The sequence below is a fragment of the Corylus avellana genome, chromosome 1, assembly GCF_965113065.1.
Source record: "Corylus avellana chromosome 1, dhCorAvel1.hap1.2, whole genome shotgun sequence".
NCBI classification, from domain to species: Eukaryota; Viridiplantae; Streptophyta; class Magnoliopsida; order Fagales; family Betulaceae; genus Corylus; species Corylus avellana.
In genome coordinates this window covers 40784888-40802949 of record NC_142490.1, presented here as the reverse complement: position 1 = coordinate 40802949, position 18062 = coordinate 40784888, and the positions used below count along the sequence as shown (strand labels likewise).

At 36.4% G+C, this 18062-nt stretch overlaps 1 protein-coding gene across 1 annotated transcript; it reads right to left on the bottom strand.

Moving 5' to 3' along the window:
* Positions 1 to 977: 977 nt before the first annotated feature.
* On the bottom strand, positions 978 to 16466 carry LOC132168530 (Guanylate-binding family protein). The gene is made up of 14 exons (XM_059579523.2): positions 16068 to 16466; positions 12847 to 13008; positions 12491 to 12556; positions 12091 to 12234; positions 11846 to 11959; positions 10651 to 10752; positions 10345 to 10530; positions 8440 to 8529; positions 8241 to 8375; positions 5317 to 5439; positions 3536 to 3621; positions 2825 to 3437; positions 2617 to 2694; positions 978 to 2449 (listed from the first exon to the last, which is right to left on the bottom strand). The coding sequence occupies exons 1-14, from the start codon at positions 16317 to 16319 to the stop codon at positions 1406 to 1408; spliced, it is 3195 nt and encodes a 1064-aa protein (XP_059435506.2). The 5' UTR covers positions 16320 to 16466; the 3' UTR covers positions 978 to 1405.
* Positions 16467 to 18062: the final 1596 nt, after the last annotated feature.

Here is an 18062-nt window from a genome sequence, read left to right as displayed (position 1 = left end):
GTCATCCATGACGATGGAGTCTGGGCTCCAAGCGCATCACCATGTGTCAACTATCCACCTCAACGTGAAAGCGGTTCGAGAAGAACCCAGAAGAGATCTTGAAGCTCAACAAGGTTCTAGAGGTTGAAAACTTGAAAAGAAGGGACGAGAGGGTGGAAGGAGTGTTGTGAAAGAGGAAAGTGAGGATTTTTATGAGGATGGTAGTTGCAGACTTCAAGAGTGTAAGAGAAAGGGAGAGGGTAGTTTAGGGAATATGTAGAAAAGGTACTGCTGGCAGAAGGTTTTGGGAGATTTTATCTAAATTTAGAAAAGCAAAAAACAAAAAAATTTAAAGAAGTTGATAAGAGTACCGAGGAAGGAACATGTCTGAGATTATGGAATAACCGACATTTGGGATAGAATGGTCAAAGGTCTCAAAGACGTGGGCTTCATGCGCCACTGGGGAGTTCGTCAAACAAGAAAACTTTTTTTGCATACACTAGAAAGTTGTCAACGATGATGTTTGTTTTAATTTAAACAAGTATTTTCCAATTTTGAAAAGATGAGAAGGGAGAGAGGGAGTCAGGATTCTTATGTTGGGGTCGGATTAGTATAATAATGCTATTAAAAATACAACAGAAAATTTTTACAAACTCTTTTTGTCTAACCCCTGTACGTTTTTGTACCTTGTACTTCAATTTTTCCTATTACACCGAAAAAGAAAGAAGCTAATGGCATTGTAAGGGCATTCGCGACACGCAAATGAAATAATTTCCGTCTAATTAGACAAAAATTAGTAACGGCGAGTTTAAATTGAAAATTTTTAAAACATTATAAAAATACATTGCCAATTTTTAAACATTAGAATTCAAATTAAAAGCACCAGTTAAAAGCTAATGGAACGGAATGGCCATTTGAGCACCAAAATCATCACTGAAAATCCGACAACAGATACGATTAAAAGCACTAATAAACAATTAAAATTGAAAAGAAAGAAAGAAAAGAAAAAAAGGCCACACTTAAAATTATTCATACTTGCTCCAAATCGAAATTTAGTTAAACGATGCTGGCCCAACATCACTAGGCCAACACATGATACACGAGGTATACGCATATCCACCCATTTGCACTTCAACAACCACACATCAGACTGACAAATAAGTTCGATGGCCAAAAAAACAACACGCCCACCCTAAAGAAGCACCCAAAAATACAAAAAAAAAAAAAGAGAGAAAATAAATTATAGATGGACAAAGAACTAACATATATCCAGCCTAAAAAATTTTGCACATTTCAGGGCCCGATGATATTAAGAAAAAGCAAACTAGCTAGTTATCCTAGATAAGCACGCTGAAAAGATTTGAACCCTATTCTAATCTATCAAGTTCCAACACCCTTTACAATAGTCGTCCTGTAGAATAGCTTGTCATGACCTCTGGAGGACACATTTCTCATAGAGAGCAAGGATGTCTTTCTTGTTGGGATTCCTCAACTGCAGCAATTCAGCACCGAAGTTATGCTTTGTTAGTTCCTGCTTGAGTTTCTGGACAGTAAACTTTGTATAATCCTCCGGATTGCTATGCTGGCTATTGTTGTCCTCGTTGCCCTTGAACACCGAACCACCGTCTTCAGAGTGCATGGTCTTCAGCGGGCTAGTGGTGCTCCTGGTCTTCTTATTTGCTCTCAACATCTTGTCAGTTGTGTCCATGTCTTGAACAGATTCCACACCCATTTCAAAGTCATCTACTCTTGGACGTTTCCCATGGGAAGCGGTCCTAAGCTTGCTATCCAATGCTGTTTCATTTAGTCGAACTTTGGTAAACTCTTGCTGAAGAATATCTATTTTTGCTTGTGCAGCTTGTAGCTGAAGAGATAAGGCGTCTGCCCTGTTGTTAGCCTCCACATGTGCCGCACGTTCGGAGTCCAGAAGACTCTGAAGGGCTTGTACAGTAGTGGCCCTTTGTTCGTTGTTCGATGCCAGCAGTGACTCTATTTCTTTCTCCCTTTCTTCAACTCTTGCTTCTAGTAGCGCAACTTTCGAAAGGGCATTCATCTCTGACTCACGTATTCTCTCTACTTGATTTGCGTAGTCATTCTTCTGCCTCTCCAAATTTTCAATTTGCCTCTCAGCCCTCTCAATTTGGGCCAATCTTTCCATTGCCAACCTCTGCATCTCACCCTTCTCCTTTTGAGCAATGCCTGATTCAGCCCGAGCTTTATCAGCAACTTCAGTTGCTCTCTTGGCTTCTCTTTCAGCAATGTTGCACCTTTCCTTTACTTCGTCAAACCGTTTGAACTCAGATTCGTACTTCTGCTCCAAATGGATCTTCTCCTGTTCCAGCATCCTTGCTTCTCTCTCAAATGATTTGGCCTTATCATTTACACTATCTAACTTCTCATTCAACTCTTTGATTTCAAGCCTCACTGATGATAATTCCGCATCATAACTCCTCACTTTTGACTCTGCAACCTGCAAAGGAATTGTCAGTCAAGCACGGCCATTAATCGTATGCATACACACAATCGTAGTCATGGATTGCTACACATGAATATGTTGCTCTATGTGTGTGTGTGGGTGGGTGGGGAGGTGTTATATAAAGTTTGCTTTGCTTAATGAAACAGATCAAAGACACTCACCTTCAACTCTAATTTTAGAGTAGTCAAACACTGCTCAGCATGCTCGAGCTTTGCTGCCTTGTCCTTTATTTCCTCTTCCTGCATATTTATTGATAATGAAAATATATAATCCACATTATTCTCAGGCACATCATTAATGAATTGAAGTAGAACCATATAAAACACATGTGCCGGTAGATGAGTGTGTGTGAGAGATAGAGAGTTTCACCTTTTCAGCCAAATTGCAAGAGAACTCTTCCCTCAGAACATCTTCCCTCTGTTGTGTATGCTTAGTTGTGCGTTCTTGCACAACTGCTGCCTTCTCTAGAGCAGCTTTTGCTTCTCTCACGGCAATATCATATTTCCTTTTCCATTCCTCCGCCTCCTCTTGAGCAGACTGAGCTTGTTCCTGAGCAGCTCCAAGCCTTGCTTCAGCAGCACTGCTTCGAGATTTGAGAACTGCAATTTCTGAACTGGATTGATCTTCCTCGGCTCTCTGCTTTGATAAGACCTGTTCATATTTTCTTTTCCAGTCTGAGGATTCTTGCTTGGTAGAATCCAAAGCTTTCAATAAGCTTGAACACCTTTCCTCCAGTGAACTGCAACTACCCTGTAAATTAGCTATGCGACTCATATATTCATCAGCAAGCTTCTTCTTGTCCTTGATAGCATCTTCATAACGCTTCAGATATTCAGACTTATACTTCTCACTAGCTTCCAGCTGCTTGTTAAGCAACCCCATCCTATCTTCAATGGAGCGGCATTTAAGCATGAGGGAACTCTTCTCTGTCCTGACTTGCTCAATTAACTTCTTGGCGAGATCGAGTACTTGACCTTCCAAACTGGGAAGTTTGATAGCATTAGATAGACACAAATCCAAGCAGAGAACCATATAACACCCCCAAGAAAGAAAACAAAACAAAAGAACACTAATACAAACCTGTGTTGCAAAAACACAGCCAATTTCTGCCATTTTCCTGGACCATGGGATGATGCCTCATACTCGGATAGAAGAGCATCAAGAACCTGCATGACATATTTAAGACAAAATTCAATGGGAAAGGTATTTCCGGGAGAAATTTAATGACAAAAACCATTTATTCAGGTAATAAAGACAGCATGTGTTATATATCATGCAGAATGAACATGACAAGTGTTATTAGCTCTAAACCCTCCTGAACAAACTAAAGTCCCAATTAAAAGAAAGGATGAGAAATTAAGCAGTTTATGCAAGAGAAAGTAAATATAAGGGAATCTCAAACAACTATCACATTCACAAACCAAAGAAAGTAAAGCTCAAAGTTTTAACCTCTAACAATAAATGCTTTATGTAGAGACAACTAGAGACGTTAAAAGCCCTTACCACAAAATTGGAAGATTTGTGCTCGTTTGTCTTCACATAAAAGAAATCAATAGTTTCAAATATATGCCTGACATACAAGTATGGCAATACTAGAAATCAAAAAGCATACATTCCCTTAAGACCAACCAAGCTGCTCAGGACAATTTAAAAGATAGTTGCTCATAGTTCATCGAGCATAGCCTGCCCACTAGATCTCCTCCCACATTAGAGGGAGCAAAAAACTGCACCTCCGACACCGATCTGACACCTCAAACCTGACCTGTTGACTTCCAACATCTGTCAGTGTGACGATCAGAAGGTTTTTCAGACTTCCAACGCATGTCGGGTCGGAAAAGGATGCTCAGAAATCCCTTCCAACCCAACCAAACTTTATATTTATTTTAGAAAGAGAGAGAGAGAGAACCTATCAGATAAATTACAAGCAGTCACAAAGATCACCATGACCACCATCGATAGCCTTGGGAGGTTGTCAAGATTCTCAGATCTTTGCTGTTCACATCGATGCAGACATGAAAGTTTCTCAAATTTGAGCCACCATCTACGTCCACATACCATGGCCTCAAACCTCCGAACCTCACATGTCAGTTGTCACAGAGGTGAAAGTATCAAATCTGAGCCACCATCCATGGCCTCAAACATCCACAGCATTGACACCAACTCAACTTCTGAGCCAACATTGTCAAAAAAACCCTGGGGTGCAGGTCAGCCCAGAACAACTGTTCTGCTTCCAACTTCTGTTGGATCGTAAGTCCGAAGGGTGGGGTTTCCTACCAAATTGGGTTGGTGCCACCCCTACATGTCATCACAAAAGTTCAAAGCACCCTTTTGAGACAAACCAGGCTATCAAAACCAAGATTTCACTTGGATATGCTTACTAGGAAGGGAAAGACTTTATTTTTTTTTCATGACTTGTCAAATTGTTACATTCATCATCTTTGAAAAAACAAAAGGGCACGGTAACTATAAAGTCTTTTTTATTATAAGTAATCAAAATATTATGAAAAGCGAAAGACGCAACCTGGATATACAGGAAGCATACAAGAGAAACACCTAACTAGAAGGATAGTCTTCTTCAAACATATATGGTGTCTATTTCATAGAAGTACAATTCTTGCTCCATTAAGATCCATTAATCAGCTAGCCTCCTACCACTTTTTCTTACCCCTACTCAATGCTATCACATGTCTAATTGACATGACAGACAAGTCAACTTAATTTTTGAGGTAGTAACAGTTACAATAGCATGACTATTTTTGAGGTAGTAACAGTTACAGTACTCAGTGGGGCTTTTTGCAAAGTTTATATAACATGCATGTAACTTTAACTATTCCCTATGAGAACTAGAACTGGATGCTTACCTTCACAACATTATCTATGTTTGCATCAGAAGCATAGCAAGCTGCTCTCAGCCTCTTTTCCATGCTTTGTATAGCATTTGAATTTCGCAAGTCTGCCTCCATATATGCAGTCCTTCTATAATCCTGCATCAATGGGCCAATTTGAATTAATAAAACCAGATGCAAACATCACCTTGTAGATGTATAAGCACAATAATAACATCTATACACATAAGGATAAACAATTAAGGGAGAATAAAAAAGGGAAAAAAAAAAAACTTCATAGATCCCATTATTCACAAATCCATACTGAAAATAATAATAATAATAATGTGAAATGTTGGGTTGTTGGTCTTTATCAGGCCTGATCTCTCTTTTAACCATGAAATGACCTATAACCAAGAACAAATAAGTACAAAAGTGAAATACAATATGAATAAATTAAAATTTTAGGTTTTAAATTACCCTCTATTCTGTCTCTTTCTCCTATTATTTTGTCACCTCTTTTCTCTCTTTTCCAAACTATCTTATCCACAAATTCAAAAGAAAAAGAGAGGTCATAAGAACATCTGCAATGAATGGCAAAAAATGCATTGAAATTGTAGGACATATGAACGAGGTCTAGGTAATATACTAGTTAGATTAAGCATAGAGCAAATAAATAAGCTTCCAACCAATTTGGTCAGCCTGCGGTCAGTACCGATCACATAGTCAAAGATTCAACACTAATAGGGCTTTTGAGCAATTTCATTGCCCTCCATGTACCTGATCTTTTTGGAAGTGATACGTAATAAAATATTTATAATATTAAACCAAATCAGAAATAAATTTAAGGGAAAAGTCCACATATTCTCCTTAAACTACCATCCAATTGACAATGTCACCTCCAAACTTTCAATTGTAACAATGTCCCTCCCAAACTACCAAAATATGTCAATGTTCCTCCAATGACAAAACTACCCTTAATAAAATAAAATAAAAATACTAAAGCTTCTAAAAAAACCTAAAACTAAAAAAAAAAAAATTAAGGGTTAAATACTCCAAACCCCCCTGGGGTTTGGTAACTTTATTTTTTTCCCCCTGGGGTTTCATTTTTATCATAGGAGATCCCTGTGATTTTGATAAGTGACCAAATTAGTCCATCCGTTAGTTGACCGTTAGGACTGACACGTGGACCAATCAGACGTCGACACGTGGCACATATATTAATTTTTTAATTTTTTTTTTTTTTTAAATTAAAAAAATATATTTTTTTTTTAAATTAAAAAAAAAAAGTATTTAAAAAAAAAAAAAAAAAACGGAAAACATTGGGGGTGGCTCGAATGGCCAAGAGCCACCCCCAATTGTTTTTCTTTTCTTTTCTTTTCTTTTTTTTTTTTTTTTTTTAAAAAAAAACATTTTTTTTTAATTAAAAAAAAATTAAATTGGTACCACGTGTCAACATCTGATTGATCCACGTGTCAGTTCTAACGGTCAACTAACGGTCAACTAACGGATGGACTAACTTGGTCTTTTATCAAAACCCAGAGGGGTCCTGTGATAAAAATAAAATCCTAGGGGGTTAAAAATAAAGTTACTAAACCCCAGGGGGGTATTTAGTATTTAACCTAAAAATTAATTAATTATCATTAAAATAAAAAATAAATTTTTTTTTAAAAAATTGTTTTATAATTTTTTTAAATAAAAATTTTCGTTTTTTTATAAAAAAGCCTTTTTTTTTTTTTTAAATAAAAATTTCCGTTTTTAAAAAAATATTCATTTGAAAAAAAATAAAAATTTCATTTTAAAAAGAAATTCCTTTTTTAAATAAAAGTTTCATTTTAAAAAAAATTAAAAAATTAAAAAAAAAAAAATCGAATTTATAGGGGTATTTTTGTCTTAATTTTTTTTTTGATAAGTAAAAAGATGAATTTTTTTTTTTTTTTTTTTGATAAGTAATGATGATATATAAAAAGAGCGCAGAGGGGCGCAACCCACATACACGGGAAATATAAACAGAGAGCGCCTAGGAGGGAGAAAAATGAAAAAGAAATTCAAAGAAACTAATCACTAAAGGAGCTAGCCAAGCGGCCGTCCAAGAGTAAAGAGTAAAGAAGAAAAAATGAGTCAATTCCTTTATGGTCCTAGTGAAATTTTCAAAACATCTAGCATTTCTTTCATTCCAAATACACCACATAAGACACAAAGGGATCATCTTCCACACAACTGCGCTTCAAGATCGTCCTCCCGACCACCAGCTAGCAAACAAGTCCCTCACCCGGCAAGGCATGAGGGACTTGTTTGTCTTAATGATAAATATATACAGGCATTTTTATCTTTTTCCTAACTTTGGGGGGAATATTGGCAATGTTTTGGTAGTTTGAGAGGGACATTGTCACAATTAAAAGTTTAGGGGGGACATTGTTAACTGGGTGATAGTTTGAGGGGGGTATATGGACTTTACCCTAAATTTAATTTCCTAGTTAAATATAAAGTTCAGAAGATGCAGCCTATGTGCTGCTCAAAATACAAAATACTGATTAGACACTACCAGATATTTTCTAACATTAGAGATATTTTATCTAGATAGTTTCAAATCAGATAATGATCAACCATGAGAACTTAAGCTTATAATTACACCATAGACCTTTGTGTGCCCTGTGATATGACCCAGGCTTTGTATTTGAAATCATTGTTTTGAGTTCTTTATAAGTGATTTCCCAAGTTTTCCACCTACAGGTTGCAAGCTAAAAAAAAACCTTGCGATATAATGAGGTAATTTAAAGAAAACATTAAAACACATACATATGAAAGATAAAGCATGTCTGAGCACATCTGCATGCATGCATTTGTACGCTTTTTAATTCCAGAGACTTGTACTACGCTACTCTACTGAGGTCCAAATAATTGTCAAATCAAGTTTAATCGAAGTATTTTATAATGGTGTTTTTTTAGAAAACAGTTACCTCGAATTCTTTTCTAAAAAATTTCTGGAGAAGCCCCTCATATTTCTTCCTTGTGGAACCTCCACCAACAGCACCAGCATCAAACGCAGCCAGGGATTTTCGAACTGCTTCATCATGTGCTTCCCTTAATGCAACCTAAAACACTGGAATTAGAAAATAATGGAAATATCCAAGAACTAAGACATAAAACATCACTTACTTCCTCAGGCGGCTTTGAACGATCAAAAGAAGACCTATAAACCTCAGTAGCAGAATCAAACGCTCTTCTACACTCGGCTTCTTCAACACTCTGTAAAACAATAATATCAAAACTATATAAGAGAAAAGTTTTATCATTTAATCATCTGACACTGGATTATTTTCTTTCAAAAGTTCTTTGAGGTTTCTTCATTCTTTAGTGAACACTGTACTTTAAGATTTACAAAAAGATAAACCACTTGAATTTTCAATGGTATATAACAGAATGAAAACATGTAAAATAAATATTTTATATCGCTTGAACTGCACTAAGGGAGAAAATTTTACATAGATAAAGGCAAAATAGCTATCTGGAAAAGAAAAAGAAAAGAGAACATTACATGAGACTAAAGGCCATGGAAGTGAAGAGGGCATTTTTTTTTTGATAAGTAAAGAGGGCATTTTGAATTTTCACATCTTTGGTTCGCTTTAATGAAAAGCATGGCTTGTGGTCTAAATCCTCAGTTTTGAGCAAAATTTCAGTATTTCTTTAATGAATGGACAGTAAAAGTACATCATCAAACATTCTAGCTTAGCAACCATTTTGTTCTCTTGATAAATATTTGATAGGTTTGACTACATTTGACCCGCATGTGGTTTGCCTCGCATTTGAGTTGCCAATTTATAGTTTAAAAACATCACAGGTCACTTTTAATTTTTTTCGGCTCCTAATCTTTAAATTTGAATGAATAATTATGTGCCTCGAAAAAAAAAACAAAACAAAACAGAAAACACATAAGAAACCTTATTACAGTTTGAATACATTAACTCTCATGAATCAAAAGCAAATATAACTTAATCTCAAGCGGGTAAAATGCAACTTCTTTAACCAGAGGTTGAGATAGGTTGAGACTTCAATCTCGACCTAAATCATGGGTGGATAGAGTGTAATTATCCCAATCGCAACTTAATCTCAAGCGGGTAAAAAGCAACTTCTTTAACCATAGGTTGAGATAGGTTGAGAATTCAATCTCGACCTAAACTTATCAAAAAAAAAAAAAAAAAAAAAAATTCAATCTCAACCTACATCATGGGTGGATAGAGTGTAATTATCCCAATTTGATACCAAAGTGTCGAGAGAGCTTATGCGCCCGTTACATCGTATATGGACTGAATAAGCTATTTAAATGTAATGGCAACTTTTTGGTCCTAAAGAAATGATAACAAGCAATCCTTAAAAACGAATTTACTACCACAGCTAGCCAAATCCGTGTCTGGAATGGATAAGTTGTTGGAGCTGGATCCCAAGTCTTTAAACATGGAAGAGACACAATATTTTTCTTTTGCTCAAAGTGCTTATTTATAACTTGATAGCAAATCATAATTTAAGTTGACCCTCATGCAACAGTTAAAAGTTTTTCTTCTCTGTAATATTGGAGTCCAGTCATGCCAAAGAATTCTTGTCATAAATAGTCATCTTAATGACCATTTGAAAGTACCCATATGAGCAGTATGTTCTACCATTCCTCATCGAGTCCTGTCTCCAAAATTACTCTTCCATATTAACAATAATAATAACAAAGAGGCTGCAATGAAAAAGCTCCACCATTTGGTTTGTAATGGTTTTCTGGTTATGTAAACGTAAACATGCATCTCCTTCAAAGGCTACATTCCAAATCTGACATTGTACAGGTTAATGACATTTAATATAAGCTCCACATGCCTCTCAAAAACAGTAATTGTTACCACATCATATGATTGAAAACTTTCCTCCACTTATAGTGAGAGTTTCATTTCTTTAAACTGCTATGATGAATGCAAATTTCCTTATGATGCATGCAAATAAACAATTTGGAAAACATACCCAACACTTTTTTCAAACTAAACATTATAAAAGTTACAAGAGAATTTCAGAAATAATACTAACCTGCCATGAGGAGGATATTGTAGGCACTGCACCATTATTGAGAGCCTCTAGATAAGATTCTGTAATACCAACCAGTATGGGACCCGTCATTACAGTTGCACCGACTTGCTTTGGCCTTGTTCTCTCAAAAACAAACTTTGTCAATGCATCCAATCCAGATTTAAATTCAGGCCTTAGTTTGTCCAACTGCATGCAAAACAAAGTACTTAAATATACAAATAATATACCAAAAAGAAAAGATGGCAAAGTGAGCATTAAACAAGAAGAATAAGTTAACAGGATATGTGAGAACCAAAAGGTACTAACCGAAATCCGGTCAAGTCTCTGTAGATCATTTTCATTGTTCAAAGGTCGCACAAGGGTGAAGCATTCTCTATCTGGAAAAAGAGCTCGGATAGAGTCTCGAATCTATGAACACAGTTACAAAATTAGCAGCACCAAAACGAAAAAAAAAAAAAAAATTAGAAGATTCAAAATCCCCTGGTCACCCCTACAATTATTTAGAAGAGCCTATGATAGGCATACTAAAACCATAGACGAGAACAAATTACACCCAAAAAAAAAGGATAAGCAAGAAATAGATAATCCCAGTAGAGAAAAATTCTTGAAAAGTAGGAGCAGCAAGGATGATCCCTCTGATTCAAACAACTGCCATACAAATAAATGGAGAGGTGACCGAACAGCTACGACCGCTTTAACTACAAAAGATGGATGCAAAAAGATTGTTTTTTTTTTTTTGTTGTTGGATGTATGCTGAATACCAATACTCCATTTGTTTCAAAATATGCATGGACATGACCATAATTAAATCAATCCTTTTAGTTTTGGATTGTGCAATGTGCAGTGCACAAAGTAAATGCATCAAGGTTTAAAGTTTGGTTAACCACAGAAATAAGCATTCCCTATGTCCCAATTCAAATGCATTGCTTTCTTTTTTGACACGTTCCAAAATACATGTTCACTTTCCAAAGTGGAAGTTCTCATTTCTGCAATTGCCCTGTTTTATCCTTAATTTTTTTTAGAGAAAAACAAACAAGATTCTTGTTAGAAGTTTGCCCCCTTTAATATGAAGTAAAAGATATTTTAGTAAGATTACTAGCTAACAATCTTGAGACGCTCGCTCTTCTCAACTACGAAAACACGCTTTTCATAAGGTAGTTGCCAAGCGAAACACTTTTAAAAATAACAAAACACTGAAAACATTTTTTAGAAAACTTCTTAAGCCTTTTTATAGCAGTATTTTGACAAAATACGTGCATTTTTTTTTTTTTTTACATGTGGAGGTTGACTTATTACTTACAAAAAAAAAAAAAAAAATAGAGAGATAGCCGCACAGCCATTTCCAACAGAGGAGAGGGATGGGCACACGGCCACCCCAACAAGTTAGGGATGGCTGTGTGGCTACCCCAACCAAATAAGAAGTGGTCGTGCAGCCACCCCTCTCCTCATATAATTTCCCAGCAATCTTAATAGAATAACTAAAACAAGACTCAGAAAGTACCTCATTTTTGGAACCAATATCTTTCCCACTACCTTGAACTGGCCTTAAAGCAAGCTCCAAGTAGTCACGGGGTGTTATTCTTCTATTATCCTCTACTAAGTCCAAATAGAAGTCCTGCAAAATATTACCTAGCAATTTAATCACTTAATAGAAGGAAGCAATATATATGCCTCCATGTTTACACTCACACACACACTACATGCATATATGGTAGAGTATAAATAATTAATCACATAACAAATTACCCTTAGAAGCCAAACAAAGATTGGGGAGAATTGGCCAAGTTCAGAAGCAGTAGTTCTTCCTCCAGAGGCTCTAATACGAATATGCTTTGTCATTTGAGTGACAAGAGAGAGATGATCAATTGCAGTCTCATCTATACCGCCCATCTAATTAACAAGAAGAAAGTAAATAGGCAGATCTAGCAATAAATCCACAGAGAAAAATTATATCCCACAAAGGATGAGAGAGAGAGAGAGAGAGAAAAACTCTTTAGACAATATACTCTAACTTGACTAAAAGTGTATCTAATCAAAAATTAATTAATTAATTAATTAGAAGAAGTAGAGAATAAGCCATTCTCAATTATATTCTGCAAGTGATGTTGCCCAGAAGGATCAAGGTCTTAGCATAAGTTGCCCCAACCTGGTTGTAGACAAACATGCTAGATAACAGGACAGCCAAAGAGAATATCTGGGTGCTGTATGTTCCCTGTTAAAGAAGTAAGATAAACAAAATCATAATCAATAGAAAGATCAAAAAGAAAAAACTAAATATTCAACAGCTAAAAGGATCCTCAGTATTAATATAGCAGATAGTTATGCAGCTGCAGAATAAAAACTGAAATTCATCATATCCAAATAAATTAAATCAATAAAAAAAAATCCAACAATGCATTAAAAGCATTACAAGCAAAGTAAATATTATTAGTTTATCAACCATAAAAATGAGCAATACACAAAATCGTCAATAACTCATGAGCGTAAGGAATGAAAGCTGACCGTTTGATCATAAGCATCTATTCCTTCACTATCTAATAGTAAAAGGTTATACTCAGTTCCATCTAGAGCAGTTCTCTTCAAGGGTGCACTCCACAACCAAAGCCCCTTTGTGCACGGCCGATGAGTTGAAGCCACTTGAAATCCACTACTCCTCCCAAGAAGCTATAACACAAAAAGTTGAAGCATAAGACTCAGTTAAATTGCGATTCATGACATTTGAATAATGATCATAGTAATACGCAAACATAAATAATTATAAGAAGAATCAACTAAGAGAACAGGATCTCAATACTTCAAATTCAAATAATGGTCCGGATTCCATATAGATTTTCAGCAAGCAGTACATTAGTAACAACAAAACAAGGACATTACATTACAAGATAGGGATATTGAAAAGGAAATATTATTTAAAAAAAAAAAAACTTTGATAGAAGTGGGATAAACTCTTTTTTTTTTTTTTTTTTTTTGTCAAAAGAAAATGTTCAAAATCTTATGGTTTACTAGCAAAAATAGCTTCACAGTCATTCTTTGAAGCAGATAAAAAAATGGCCTAAATATATGAACAGATTTTATCTGCTTCCATCTCAATGTCTTTGATTTAATCAAATCCTAATCTAACAACGAAGATCATGCCCATTTACTGAACAATATGGAAAGAATTTCTTGAGCAAAATTTTCTTTTCCTTTTCCTTTATAAGTAATTACACATGCACCTGGTGGATCTCAACCCCATGGTCGGAACTATATAACTGTGTTTAACCACAAATATAGACGAATAATTGCAAGAATACATTCTTCTCCATTCCAACCAAAACATTCAAGACTGAATAAGATAATGCCCAAAAAGCGCTTATCGTATACAATATACAAGCAAATATTTTTCCTTCCTTCACAGATAATTTCAAACTCTCAACTTCATTTGAAAAAGGCATGCTTAAACCAGTCAGGCACAAAATCTGGTAGCAGCATCTAGTTTGAAAGGAAGACTAGAAAAAGAGGCAGAAACAGGTAAGTAATCAATAACAATTATTGTAAGTTTCTAACACTTCCCCCATGGGGATGAAATGAACGGGATGCAAAAATCATGGATTAGCCAATGGAATTTGCAAATGTGTGCTATTATGGCCTATAAAATTACTTGGCATCTAAAGAATCAAAACAAGGCATAAGCAGTGCCAGAAATGTATGGAACTTTGTCTCCCTTCTGAACTGTCAATAGCACAGAAGGAAATAGGTAGAGAAACCATTTATGAGGTTGGCTTTAAAAAGGCAGAGAAAAAGCTAAGAACAATACTTCAGTCTTCCAACACCTATGAATATTAATTAATTAATTAATTTATTTTTATGTTGGGGAATCTCTCCAAGGCAGGGCCCTTCGGACCCACCCCTATAGAATAAACCCCGGTCCCATATACCGCACCCTCGGAAGTTTCTCTACACGGAACTGGTTAAGTCGCTAGCTTTTCACCAGGGGGAGTGGCCCCAAGGGATTGTTTGCACCCATGAGGTATTGAACCTTAGACCTTGAAGAGAGTAAACCTCAAGACCAAGGCCTTCACCACTTGGGCCAACCCCTTGGGGTTTACCTATGAATTTTAATTTATATAACTGTTTTATGCCAATTTTTTGACACATTAGCCAGTTTTGCTATCTCAACTCCCTTGACTAAGACGAGTTTCTGCAGTACTACTGCTTCCTTTATCTATACTTCATGCCATGCTACTCTCCACAAGTCGCAAGAAGAGTCTATCACAAAGAGTATGTTCAATTTTAAGTTTAACCGAAACAATTCACATGAGGTACTAAAAAAATTGTATATTTTTCTTTTATTGGGAAGTTACATTTTCAGTTGGTTTTAAAACCCCAACCTCACTCTCCATGTTATTCTTATAGGGGGAAAAGGTGCCATTTGAGCTAATGCTTATAATATCCCCCAAATTATAAGACTAGGTTAAAATTATCCTTCATAAGAGCATTAGGCCTATATAGGATTTTTTTTTTTTTTTCCCATAAAGTAATAAAGTTAAATTCAAAAATAAGAAAGCTCAAACCACTCCAAGGAAAATTAGTGGCATCAACCACTGATAATGCCATCTCATTTACTTCTGGCTCTAAATACAGCTAATGGTGCGAGACAATGGCATCTCATTTGCTTATGGCCCTAAATACAGCCAATGGTCAAGCACATGACCAATGGCTCGCCTGAAACAGTCAGGATAAAGGCTTTATTGATTCGAGCTCAGTATAAACATTGTCCCTCTCATCTAATTTCCAAGACTACTGAGGCATAAGAATCCATTAATCCTTCTCTTCTGTCCCCTTGCTTTCCATCTTAACTAAAAGCCACAGGCTTCATTCTTTCCCTTCGCATATTGGATTTTTTTTTTTTTTTTTGCAAAACCTCTTTCAATAGTTTGAGCCCTAACTTAGCTTGTACCTCAAAATAACTCATTATCATAACTACTGCCCAAGCAAGCTACCCCAAATGTCTTCTCTGAGCAATTACCTATGTAGGCAACAGGACAATTTGCAACCCACCACTTCCATCGGTCACCCACTGCACATGCTGCCTGCTCCTCCCTTTTCATGGTTTATGGCACTAAGCTCCACCACCACATACTACCAATCTTCTCTAGTTTACTCTCTTTGGTTCAGGCTCCATAGAAAACACCAGGTACAGCAAGCTTCGGGCAGCAGGGCACAACAAGTCGCAAAGTCTTGGCCTCTCAACATGATTTGTATTGCATGGCAGCACTCAACTTTACAAGCTCACCTTAAGCGACAGAGCAGCCAAATCATCTTCTCCTAACATTCTTCACCAGCCCGAGGCAGTGATACTTTCAAATTGCTGTTGAAAGTTACTTTACCAGCAATGATACTAAATAGTATTACTAATGTCCACAGCATTCCGTGAAATCAGAAATGCATTCTCATATTAGCACACTGGAAGGTACCTAGAGAAACAATAGCCATTCTAATGCTTACGAAGGTTACTACTTATCAAAAAAAAAATGCTTACGAAGGTTACTTTTTCAGCAACCATGCCTAATACGAGTACTAAAGCCTCTCCTAAATTGCTCAAATCACAAAGCCACTCTCCAATTAACATACTGGATCAGTTCTCTAGCTTTAAAACCCTAAAAGACCAACTAAAGGAAAGCACTACTCAAGTCGAAGAAAAATCCACAAAACCCTAAATTTCACACACACAAAAGACTAACCTGGTTAAGAATATAGCTCTTGCCCTGGCGAGCGCGGCCGCAGACGGAGACAACGCCGACGGGACCTTTGACGAGCTGGAGCGCGGCCACGGCCTCCGGATCCATCTGGAACTTCCCCTTCTCGTCGCAGTACACGAGCCGGATCGGCCTTGCCGGTCCGGTCACCGGCGGCCCCGGCGAGGTGGAGGGAGCGTAGGACGAGTGTGAAGTGTCGGAGGGGGAATTGTCATTCCCTCTGAAAAACCTCATCATCGTCGTCGTTGTCCCTCGGATTCTTCTTTGCTCTGTCTCTGCTTTTGATTATCGTTTTTCGTTGCTTTCGATTTCTCTTTTGACCTTCCTTTGCTCTTCTTTTTCAGGTCTTAGAAAGAAGGGTTTAAAATTGGGGAGGGAAATGTGGAGCGAGAGTGAGTTTCGCCTTTTGGGCTTTATATATACTGGACTGGAGAAGGAGTATCAAATTACGACTATGTACCGAAATTGTCAGAACGCTATTTCAATTAGCGAAAGGGTGTTTCGGTCACTGTGGTCGATGACTCTAGTAAGTCGTAACGACAGCGTGGATATAAAGCTAGCTCAGCCAGATAACACGCGATTGCTTTTCCTTTTTTTATTTTTTCCATGAGAAATGCAATATTTTTCTTATATTTTGCTATAAATTTAATACATTAATTATTAAATTTGTGCAGTCCATTATTAACTTATATTATTTTTAGAAAAATCTTTGAGCCTAAATTGACCTCACAAATTTAATGATTAATTTATTAAATTTGTAGAAGAATATGAATCAAATATTTGTAAGAGAACTTAAATATGTTTATAAGAAATTGACAACCATCTTTTATTGAACAGGTTTTATGAGATGAGTTAGGCCCACAGATTTTTTTCATGTTATCAAAGCCTACCATATGACGCCCACACTACTTACCCCATGACAATGACTAGAAAAAATACTGGCTTGTACGTAAGAGAGAGTATTGAGAAATAATCACACATTGCCTGTGAACAAGATTTTGGGCATGTTTATAATGAATGGGCAATACTCTCTTATTAAACTGATTTTATGAAATGAGTTAGACCTATAAATTTCTTCGGGTTATAGGAGTGCGGTCAAAAAAATTTATGGTTGTGAACATCGTGTCATCTTTATACCTTTTTAGCTTTCCTAAAGAAATTCTCCCGTCTAGGATAATATACGGGTGTTGAAGGGCCAAAATAACAATATGAGAGTCTTCTTCAAGAATGAAATTTCTCCGACTATGAGAAGTTAGTTGTTAAAGAATTAGCCAAAGCTTCACCCAAATTAGGGTGACAGGGTGGGCTGATTTGGGAAATCATCCATATAATCCTCCTTTCATTATTGTGGCAAACTGCAGCCTTCGCGGAAATGTTGTCTTAATTTTGAACCTTCCTTGAGAAGGAGGAAGTAATTTCTCCAATGTGATGTGGGTCTCTTGAGTTTCCAAGTAACATAATGTTCAAATGTGACCTTGTTAATATTCTTAGAAATAAATTCACCATCATGAGAGGAGCCATCATGAAGAGCTTTTATTTCTACGGAACTGAACCATAGTAGACCAAGAGCAACAACAGCAAAGATTTGGAAGAAATGAAGATCACGTTTTGGGATGCCCGGGGGAGATGATAAGTTTGATCCAATCCACCATGTTGGAGAAATTAGAGAAAGAATTTGTCCATACTTAGAGCAAAGAACATAAAGGATCGGTTGTGGAAGAGTGGACAATTGATTGAATTTGGGCTTTAGTAGTGTAATAATATTCCAAACAATAATCTTCCATATGATAAGCCTGAGTCTATCACTCAAGTCAATCTTCCAAATTACTTTCCATAAGGAACTAGGGAGAGGGGGAGAAGAAGTGGAAGGTTGGTTGAATCTGTGGGATCTATATTTGGATTCACATATTCAATGGTGAATTGGCATATATCTTGTACGAAGATGAAAAAAAGATGGAAACAAAACTTTTCTCTTATAAT